Here is an 11,442-nt window from a genome sequence, read left to right as displayed (position 1 = left end):
GGTAATGAGAGACAGTTTCTGGAAGTGGATAGGGGAAATACTTACCAAATGCTTGTTACGTCAGAGATAACTTATCCTTTGTAGCATTTGGGCCATATGGACTGGACGAAATAGGGCTTTGCATAAGGGATTTCATCAATCAGCACTGGAAACTATAAAGTTTACTAAGGCATATCTTAGTGACTAGGATAGGGTAAACAATAAGTTACCTAGACAGAGGATAGAGGATGAGCGATGGTGACCACCGGACCTATCTAATGTTAAAATAAATTTTGGCGTCGTTTTTGAAAAACAATCGAATATGTCTGGAACCAATATTATTTTTCGGGATTCAGAAGGCATTATTTTAGGGTCCAATACAATGGTTAATCTATATGTTCCAAACTTGCTTGTGGCTGAGGCGTTGGCTTGCTTGCAGGAAGTTCAGATAGACCTGAATCTTGGATATCGACAAGTAATAATCAAGGGAGACACCCTCAGTGTCATAAAAAAAACCCAAAGCAAAGAAGATGATAGATCAGAAATAAGCATGTATATTACAGATATTAAAGCTCTAAGAAAAATGTTGAATCGGTGTTGTTTCAAGAAAATATGAAGAAAAGGAAATGGAGTTGCACACATGATGGCTAGGGAATGTCTGAACAGAAAAAGACAGCATACCTAGAAAGAGAAGTTCTGAATTCAACAATAGCGACGGTGGCAGAAGATGATAGAGGACGGGATCTGCCAGAGAACGGGGTGAATGCTTGATGTCGAAATCATTTTTTGATAAAACGGGGTCGACTTAGGTTTTGAAAAATGAAAACGAATGTTGGAGTCGCCACCAATCTTTTTTTGATGAAGTGTGATCGGGTTACCTCGTAAAATGGTTGTTTTTAATAAACGATTTAGATTTATTAAAACAATGCTTTTGGTCTGCGAAATTCAGAAAAAATAGGTTCGGGAGTCGGTTACGTATGAGAAAGGATTAGCACCCTAGTAACGCCCAAAAATTGGTACCTAGTTGATTAATTAGTGTTTTAATGTCGAGAATTGAAAATTTTGAAGAGATTTAAAATACGATCCTTTGTGACAACTTATATAAAACAAGTTACCCATTAAGACTCTCTCATTTCGGAGAGAGAAAATGTCACACCCAATGAGTTAGAGCATGATATTTCACCTCCTCAAAAATGAACTTGTCCAAAAGACTCGTGCAATAAAATTTAAAAGATATTCAATTGTTTAAGTCTGATGAAGAAATCGCAGTTCAATACATTAGGGCACAATTTCTCAATATTCTAAACTTTGAATATTGCCTTTATTATTTTTTAGAAAAATCTTCATCTCGAGAAATCAACGTGTCACATCCAATGCGTTAGGACACAACGTATTGAATTCTCGATGAGCTTTTTATTTATGTTTTGATTACAGAGCATTCTTGATTATTCAGGTTCAACGAAAGAGTTGGAACCCAACACGTTAGGGCTCAATCCTTTCGAAGATTCCAAATACCTAGTATTGCCCTTATTTTTCAAAATTTTCTCTTTATACAAATTTGGGTAAAAATTATATAATGGAGTAACAATTGTGATAATGTAAATATAAATAGCATGATCAAGAAAATAATAATAATAATAATAATAATAATAATGAAAAGATAAATAAAAAAACAAATCAATCATGTATACACAATATCAAGTAAATAAACAAATAAAACCGAAGCATTTAAAGAATATAATAATGATAATAATGGTCATGTGAATAAATAAATAAATAAATAAATAAATATCAAGTAAAGCAATAATAATAATAAAGAAAATAGATACAAAATTATAAAATATAAAAATATATATATGTACATATAAGAAAAATATATATGTATGTGAATTATAAAAAAATAAAAAATATTATAAATATTTTAATATAAAATATATATAAGTATGTATATAAAATTATGAAACATAAAAAATATATAAAAGTATGTATATATATATTTATAAAAATTAAAAAATGTGTATGTATATGTATATATTACAAAAAGTATGTATGTATACATGCATATATAACAAAAAATTTGAAATTTAAAGGCATAAAAAGTAAATAATAATGATACAAGATTAATTATGCCACATAATAGTCTTAATAATATTAAAATAATTAATTTAATAATAAAAAACTAAAATAACAAATAGAGGATTAGATAGCATCAATAATCGAAGACCAATGAATTTAAAACAAAGAGTATAAAAAAATATAAGGCAAAATAAAATGTAAACAAATTTGAAAATAATGAATTTGAAAATGAATAATAAGGGAAAAAGAGATTTGAAATCAACAATATACAAATCAATAAATAAATTATACACAGATCAACAAAATAAGAACAAACCACAGAAAATAAGAACGCAAGAGAGAGAGAAATTTGAGTGAATACTCTTAAGAATTATTATTACTCCCAACTCCTGTGTTTTACAATGAAGGGAGAGGCCTCTATTTATAGTTGAGCCTCCCCAAATCCAACGGTACAGATCAATTACATCAACGACTAAGATTAAAGGGTCTACAAATTAAATCTCTAAGATTACAAAATCACATCTTCTGAGATTGCATATCATATCTAAGATTGCATATATCATATCTAAGATTGCATATCCTTGAAGATTATGTTTCCATAAGCTTGTAGATGGACCTTCAACCTTTTCAAGTAGTGGGTCATTCCGATCGGGCCAAATTATATAATTTTGTACTGGACTTGGACTTTGTTTTATTATTTTGGGTTTATTATTTTTTTGTAAGCCCAGGCTAAATTGGCCTATTACAGCTGCCCCTCTTTACTCATTGTCGTGTAACGAGAATGGAGCAAAGACTATAAAAAGGCCAATTTTGCTCGGTCTTGCTAGGCTCTGACTTCTTTGAGTGCTCGTCTTCTTCAAGTAGCTTATTCCAGTCCACTGCCTCTTCAGAGGTATAGGAATTGATGCTTCGATCCACTCCACTGCAACGTCAGGGAGATAGGATTTGTGCCTTGTAGCTTCTTAAAAGAACAAAATTTGCTATCTTTAGTCTGCTCCATTGCAACTTCAGGAAGATAAGGCTTGTAGCTTCAACTTGTTCCACTGTAACTTTAAAAATAAGTCTGATGCGATCTGCTCTACTACAACTTTAGAGATATGAGATCCATCATTCTGATCCACTCCACTGCAACTTCAGGGAGATAGGATTGGTTTCTTCAATCTGTTCCACTGCAACCTCAGGGAGATAAGATTGGCTTATTCAATCTGCTCTATTGCAACCTCGGGGAGATGAGACTGGATGCGATTTGCTCTACTTCAATTTTAGAGAGATAAGATCTGTGGTTTTAACCCGCTCCACTGCAACTTCAGAGAGATAGGATTGGTTACTTCTGTCTTCGATCTACTTTGCTGCCAATACAGGAAAATAAGATCTGTTGTTTTCGATCTACTTCGCTATCAATACAAGAAGATGAGATCCGTTATCTTTGATCTACTTCGCTGCCAATACAGGAAGACAAGATCTGTTATCTTCGATCTACTTCGCTACCAATATAGGAAGACAAAATCTGCTACCTTCGATCTACTTCGCTGCCAATATAGGAAGACAAGATCTGCTACCTTCGATCTACTTCGCTGCTAATACAGGAAGACAAGATCTACTATCTTCGATCTACTTCGCTGCCAGTACAGGAAGACAAGATCTGCTATCTTCGATCTACTTCGCTGCCAGTACAGGAAGACCAAATCTGCTATCTTCGATCTACTTCGTTGCCAGTACAGGAAGACGAGATCTGCTATCTTCGATCTACTTCGCTACCAATATAGGAAGACAAGATCTGTTATCTTCGATCTACTTCGCTGCCAGTACAGGAAGACGAGATCTGCTATCTTCGATCTACTTCGCTACCAATATAGGAAGACAAGATCTGCTATCTTTGATCTACTTCGCTGCCAATACAGGAAGACAAGATCTATTTTCTTCAATCTACTTCGCTACCAATATAGGAAGATAAGATCTGCTATCTTTGATCTACTTCGCTACCTATATAGGAAGACAAGATCTGTTTTCTTCGATCTACTTCGCTGCTAGTATAGGAAATTTGTTATATGATGGCGTTTAAAAAAAATAAAAATAAAGAATAACGTATCATATTTGAAGGATATTAAAATATCTGATCACCGAAGAAATTTAAAATTAAAGAATAAAGATTTTGAATTACTATTAAGTTTAAGGTTAAGGTTAATATATATTTTGTGTTTTAAATTTTACCATTTGTAGTTAGTTGGTAGCTGTTTTATTTTTTTTGAAAACTTAGTTGATGTTTGGATTTATATTCCGTCAATTAGGTTTGTACTTTCACCCTAAAACTGTTAGTTTGTACTAACTTGATACTAATAGTTAATCCGAAGATGATATATGACAACTTCTTAATATGTTACGTGGCAAACATAATTAATTTTTTTTAAAAAATTTAAAATATATAAATTAATAAAAAATATAATTTTTTTTCACATCCAGATGTGTTTTAAGTAATTTTATTTTATTTTATAAAATTTCAGTTTTTAGATTATTGTTGTTTTAGAAAATATATAATTTTTTAAATCAATGAAAATATAAAAAAAATATACTATTAAAAATATATAGAAAGCCTATAATATTTTTAAAATTTTATAATACAATTTATAAATTTATAAAAATAAAAAATATAAAAAAGGAAAATAACTAAAAAATTATAAAATCATAAAGAAATATAAAGATTTATATTTTTATTAATTTATATATTTTAAAATTTTATACTTTTAATTTCAAAATAATAATATAAATAACCCGATATTGTAAAAAAAACTAAAATGATATAAACTTGCTAAAACCTTTTGAAATTTTAAAAAAAAAAGATTAGACTCATTTAAAAATTGTGAAAGTTATCAATGCGTATGCAGAACTCGGAATCCAAAATCAGACTCCAAGGAATGAACCAAATCATTAAAACCAAAAAGGCTACCCTTGATTAAAGCTTGTGGTTTCTCCTGGATTTCAGAATTAGAAGTCGGATTGGAAAAAAAAAAGAAATTGGAATCCTTGAAGGGGTCAATTTTGATGCTACCTTGGAGTGCCAATTTCCAGAACATGAAACAAAATTGGAGAAGAAACAAGACACAATGGATTTGGAATTGTAAAGCAAATTGGATGGATTTGAAGAGCGAATTGGATGAAATCCTTCAACTACGGCTGCTTAAGCTTCAAGCCTTGATTAAATTTTTTAAAAATTGATTAAGAAGATGGGTGAATTAGATGGAAATGCAATTGAGCATACTTAAATTATGATGTTGAAAGATTTTAACACCAATCTTAAAAAACATAATAAAATAAATAAACTAAATAGACAAACACATATAACTATTCCCATTCATATTCCCACTATAACAAATATATATAATTTTCCATTGCTTAAGGATAGTAGCCAACACACTCACACTAACCCTTATGTGAATATTAGGCTCCAAAGTTAGGTTGACCTCGAATATGACTTGAGAATAATTATTTTTAAATAATAAAATGAGTTGGATCAGGCTGAAAAATTTAGCCCAAGTCCATCCAAATCACACCCAGCCCATGAAGGCAGTAGGGGCGGCTGTGTTTGGATTAAAACATAGATTTACAAAACTGTCCTTAAAAACTAAAAAAAATTCCCTCTCCTCCAGTAAAGATTACACACATCTTATCCGTTTCCCCAAACATCACAGTGTGAAGCATTTGAGCATTAAAATCATACATGACATAGATTTCTACATTTCATCTTCAACATCTTCACTGCAATGGCAGCCATGCTCTCACTCTCTCCAAATCCTCCCATCACAACTTTACCCTCTCTTCGTTCCACTTTCAAGGTTCTTCTTCTTTCCCTCTCTCTTTTATTTTATGTTCCACATCGGATTGCTTACTTGAATTCCCCCTCCGCCCCTATTTGTTGCAGGGAAATCTGAGGAATTTACAACCAAACCCTTTTCACATTATTCGTATCAGGACCAAGCAGCAAGGGGTAGAGGCACAAAAGGGGACACGGTCTTTAGTGGTTGTGAACCAAGCAGCAACAACCCAAGTGTCGGTTACAGCTTCTAATGTGAGGTTTCGGTTGGACAACCTGGGACCTCAGCCTGGGTCAAGAAAGAAAGGGAAGAGAAAGGGGAGAGGAATATCGGCTGGACAAGGTGGGAGCTGTGGGTTTGGAATGAGGGGTCAGAAATCACGTTCTGGCCCAGGTGTTAGAAAGGGATTTGAGGGTGGCCAAATGCCACTCTATAGGCGTATCCCCAAATTGAGAGGAATTGCCGGAGGTAATCTTTATTTATTTATTTTTACTTCAAATGCTTTATTATGGAATTATGGTTTCTGGGTTAGAATTCCTGGGATAATGGAGCTGGTGCTGGGGTGTTTATAAGTAAAATCATTTTCTTCATCCCATTTATGGTAGGGAGTATAAAAGGCTTGTCTTAGGGAGAAAATATAAATATATAAATGTGCGCATGTCAAGTGTTTATAGAAGATATTCCCAATGTAACTGAATAGCTGAAATACTAAACCAGTTTTACTGAAATTTATCAACACCTCTAGTATTTTATTAAAACTTCGCTTACCCATAGTAGTGCCCCTCCCAAGCTACCAAAATTATCCATTGTGTTGAAGGAGAAAATCAGAGGATGATTTTACAAGGTAGAGATTCTGATGCTGATAATGCTTTAGAGGAGGTTGAAGGATTTTCCTTGCTCATATTGTTAGGATTTTCTTTTTTCTTCTTTTGTGAATTTATTTTGAAGCTTAGTTGTAGTATCCGTTACTATGGAGCTCTTGTTTGTCATATGGTTAGTCTTAAGGCCCCAAAAGCTTTGTTCACATTTGCATTTGTGTTACAAAAGCCTAACCATCTTGTAAAATATTTTGAGATCAAATTGAATGAATCTAGTAAATAGCAAGGTAATGATTGCCATTATTGCCTCACTTGAGAATTTGAAGAACATAAGAGAACTTAATATGCTAAATGGAACTAATTATTTAAGATAAAAATGAAGCCTTTTATTATGGTTAACAGTTTCACTGTGAAATATTGCTTTAGGGTTATTCCTACCCAAGTTTGCATAGAACCGCTTATAGTGACAAGATTCATTTTGAAGTAAATAGTGACTCACAGTGTACCCCTTCATTTTCCCAGATATAAAAGGTTTAGATGAAAACTCATCTATTTGTTTAAATGAGTTAGCTCAAGTATATTGATCAAACAAGAGGAGGATGGACTTTGTTCTAAAACAAATTAGTATGTTTTTTAGAAAAGCAAGAGTATTTGCAAAATACTTGGTTTTGAAAATCAAGTTAGTAAGCAACAAAAATAAAAGAGTTGAGAGAGAAAAAGTCTGTCACTTTGAAACAATGACGAATTCCAAGCAAACAATATGCTTCTATTTCATATGTGGGAAGTAGTTTAAGAGTTACCATTGGTGGTGAGATCATGTGATGATTGGCAGATTGATCAGTTTGAGTGGAATACTGTGGTCTTGTGCCCTTGGAGGGGATAAGCCTTTTGGCTCTTCAAAGACATCAGCAAAAGAATCCAATAGTGGCCGTAGCTGAGGTGAAGTGCTTATTTCTAGATAGTCACTACTAAGCAAGTAAGGTTGTCCAAGTACCTTGGGGTCTTTTTCCACCAACTTTTGTAGCTTGCTATCCAGAATAATTTTCAGTTGGCCCTCTTGTTGTCCCCTTAAGAGTGATTTGCTGACCATCTTTTTGAAAAGAGAGAGTCATGGTTTTGAAATCAAACATGAGTGGTCTGTATGTCCTCATCCAATCTACTCGAAGCACCATGTCACTCCCTCCCAGAGGTAAGACTCTCATATCATATTGAAAGTGGTGTCCTTGCATACTCCATTGTAGTTGCTTACATTTAGCTAGACTGTATAATATCTTTCCATTAGCAACTGTAAGTGATAAAGGCTTGCTTTATTGAACCTCTACACCTTCCTTAGCCCATTTGGGAGTCACAAAGCTATGAGTGCTCCCACAGACCACCAAAATACTCACTGGTTTACCTTTGATGCTGCCTTGAACTCTAAGTAGGTTATGCCCTGTGTTGCCAGTCAAAGCATTCATAGAGATCTCCTGCTCCTTCTCATTGTATTTTTGTTCCTTAATCTCTTCACTTCTTGTTCCTCCAATGAGTCATTCTTAGCTTCCATTTCTTCTGTTAAAGTCTCATTAACAGTCAATGAATTAGACTGTTTGGTTTTGCAACACTGCCCAGGGTGAAATTTCTCTCCACATTCAAAGCAAAGGTTCAAGGCGCTCCTTTGGTCTATAAGATTTTGTTTGTTTAGGTTTTGATTCTGTATAGGGATATTTTGTGGGGTTTGGGATGATACGGAGGTGGTATTTTTCTGGTTTGGCAAGGAAAAGGTCTGAAAGCTGCATTCAAGGTGGTAGGTTCATTTGCCTTAGTTCTAGGCTTTAGATCCTCTCTTAACCCACTGATAAAGCTGGAAATGAAGTAGCTTTCTGATAAAGGGGGGTTATGTTGCAGCATATGAGGCCAAAGTTCCTCAAATTTCTCTTGGTACTCCTCAACTGTGGATTTTTGGGATAATTTGTTGAACTCCTCAATGATGTCAGACCAGATTTTGTCACAAAACCTTTGACGTAAATCAATCACAAACTCTGACCTAGTCACTACATTTTTTTTCCATTATATACCCATCAAACCAAATCTCAGCTTTGCCCACAAGGTACATTGAGGCTAGTTGTAATTTTTGAAGCACAGCAATAGCAAATATTGTGAAATATATTTGACATTTTTTTACCCATCCTCTAGGATTATGACCATCAAATTGAGGTAACTCTATTTCTGGCCTAGGAGAGAAGCCACCTAACCCCAGATTTTCAGTAGGTTCAGTAGAATGTTGCTCTCTCAACTTAGTTTGGGGGGTATCAAACAGGAGTTGGGTTTGATTGCTACTAGTAGGGTTCTTAAAAAGCGCTTCTGGTTCATTTGGTTTGAGGCTATATCTTCCTTGTTCATCAACAACAGTAACTTCAATAGGAGCCTTACCATCACGTCTGTTGATGACAGTTGAAGTAGCTGCTTGACCATTCAGTTCAGCTGAGGTATCTCCCTTTTGCATCATCAGATTCGACATCTTGGTCATATAAGTCTGGTTCTCCTGAAACTTGGCTTCAATACCAATGCGCTGCTCCTCCCACCATTTAGGCACAGTGTTCTCTGCAGCTCTCATTGCTTCCATCTGCCTCTGCAAACTTTGAATCTGCTCCTGCAGTGTCTTAAGTTTCATGCCTTCCACCATTTGTTGCTCAGTTTTACGCTTTCCCAGAGTGAATGTAGATCAGATAGAGTAGAGAAATGAGGTAAGAAAGGTTATTTCATTCCAAAAACATATGAAAATTCATAGTTCACTGGACATATACTGTGGGCAATTTCTAAAAAGTAATAACAGAGTTACAGCTGTAAACCAATTCATTGGTCCACGTTCATAACTGAATTCTTAGCTAAAGCTCACCAGTGTAGTCCTTCTTTGCTTCATTAAACAGCCTACAAGCTGGCCCATTCCCTTCAGCTCTCATCTTCATAGCGGTCTAATAATATCATGGCACAGTTCCTAGGCAGTTAAAAGTTTTTATCTAATCATTTAACCATGTTTGATATTATATACAAGATTTGGGCACCTCTTTGGTCATGCTTTCAAGGTGGTTGATATATTGTGGCAATGAAGTTTTTGTTGTTTCTGCTAAGAATTAAAGAAGGTTTTGCATTGGGGGTGTAAATGTTTTTAGGTGGTGTTGTGGCTAGATTCGTTTGATGGGTGTGTATTTTACGGGTGGCAATGATTTGGTTCAACTTTGTATAAAAGTTGTGGTTAATTTGCAATATTCTAATTTTCTAAAAGCAAGATAAAAAGCAGGCCAAATTTGTGATTTGGTTGATTGGTTTTTAAAGTTCTAAAAGAATTATATTTTAGTATTTTATATTTTTGCTAATTTAGAAATAGAGGATTTATTTTTATGTAATGAAATAAAAATAATTAAATAAATAGATTGTGGTTTGGTTTGAATAAATTATAATTGGTTTTTGCTCACCACTATTACGAAAAGCTTCTGTGCTTATCTCTTCTATCAATAAAATTATTTTGCCTTTTAGTATAACATATATATCAACCATACATGCATGCATGCTTAAATATATATATTCTTAGTGTTTAAATTAAAGCTATTTTCATTTGACATTGCAAGGTATGCATGCGGGATTACCAAAATACATACCGGTTAACTTAAAAGACATCGAAACAGCTGGATTTCAAGAGGGAGATGAGGTGTCGTTGGAGACTTTAAAGGAGAAGGGTTTGATCAACCCTTCAGGAAGAGAGAGGAAACTCCCTTTGAAGGTGAATATGCTCTTGGATTTACATTATAACAGAGCCCCTTTCAGACTTTGTTCAAGTATAATGACCCCAATGCTACTTGTTTTGGAGATCAACTTGAGTAGGAAATTGTGTTTCTATCATGCATGAAGCATTAATCCCGACCTGCTTAATTATTAATGGAAATAACAATGGAATTCTACCTTCTTAATTGGTTCTCTCAGGCAAAGACTGAAAGAATTGTAATTGCAATAATCGAACATCATGTTTTTAAAACAAAATATTCATTGTTATTGATTATAAATCGTGTTGATTTAGATTCTTGGTGACGGGGAGCTGAAGGTAAAGCTGAACTTGAAGGCCCGTGCCTTTTCAGCATCTGCAAAGGAAAAGCTCGAGGCTGCCGGTTGCTCTCTCACCGTACTGCCTGGGCGCAAGAAGTGGGTTAAGCCTTCAGTTGCAAAGAACCTTGCTCGAGCTGAGGAATACTTTGCCAAGAAGAGGGCTGCATCATCATCCGACTCCACTTCTGCATGAATGGCATGTAATTGATCTGCTATGTTTTGATAAAATGTTGAGAGCAGTAAAGAAAATTACTTTGCAGTCATCTTTTTGGAGACCCCAGGGAGGGCTACTGGGTCACTGGGATTCCTTTTAATGCTTTCAATCATTAAGGTTCATATTAATTTAACTGATTTTTAATTAATTTTATTTATATTCGTAAAAATCATTATTATAAATTTAAGTGAGAAAACATTTCTAACGCTTCAACTAATCTAAATTACGTTACACTCAATCTATGTAAAGATAGATGCAAGTAATGATAATTTTTTGGCTTCTAGTGACAAATGTCTGTTTAATGTTGGCTTCTAAGTTTAGGGTTCAAACTTTATCTAACTTAACCTTCTTTGCAATGCATCAAATCAAGGAACCTGTTTTCTTAAGTTGTAACTAGTAATGTTTTATTATTTAAAGTAGTATTTAAATTATATTTTTTTATTGAACTAAAAAAATTATATTATTTTCT

At 34.0% G+C, this 11,442-nt stretch overlaps 1 protein-coding gene across 1 annotated transcript; it reads left to right on the top strand.

Moving 5' to 3' along the window:
• Positions 1-5,668: 5,668 nt before the first annotated feature.
• Positions 5,669-11,106, top strand: LOC107909570 (50S ribosomal protein L15, chloroplastic). Its single transcript, XM_016837152.2, has 4 exons — positions 5,669-5,885; positions 5,972-6,332; positions 10,288-10,439; positions 10,734-11,106. The coding sequence occupies exons 1-4, from the start codon at positions 5,814-5,816 to the stop codon at positions 10,950-10,952; spliced, it is 804 nt and encodes a 267-aa protein (XP_016692641.1). The 5' UTR covers positions 5,669-5,813; the 3' UTR covers positions 10,953-11,106.
• The last annotated feature ends 336 nt before the right edge of the window (positions 11,107-11,442 follow it).

The sequence above is a fragment of the Gossypium hirsutum genome, chromosome D02 (genome assembly GCF_007990345.1).
Source record: "Gossypium hirsutum isolate 1008001.06 chromosome D02, Gossypium_hirsutum_v2.1, whole genome shotgun sequence".
In the NCBI taxonomy this organism is placed as follows: Eukaryota; Viridiplantae; Streptophyta; class Magnoliopsida; order Malvales; family Malvaceae; genus Gossypium; species Gossypium hirsutum.
Note: the sequence above shows the minus strand (reverse complement) of the source record. Positions and strands in the feature narration are given on the sequence as shown.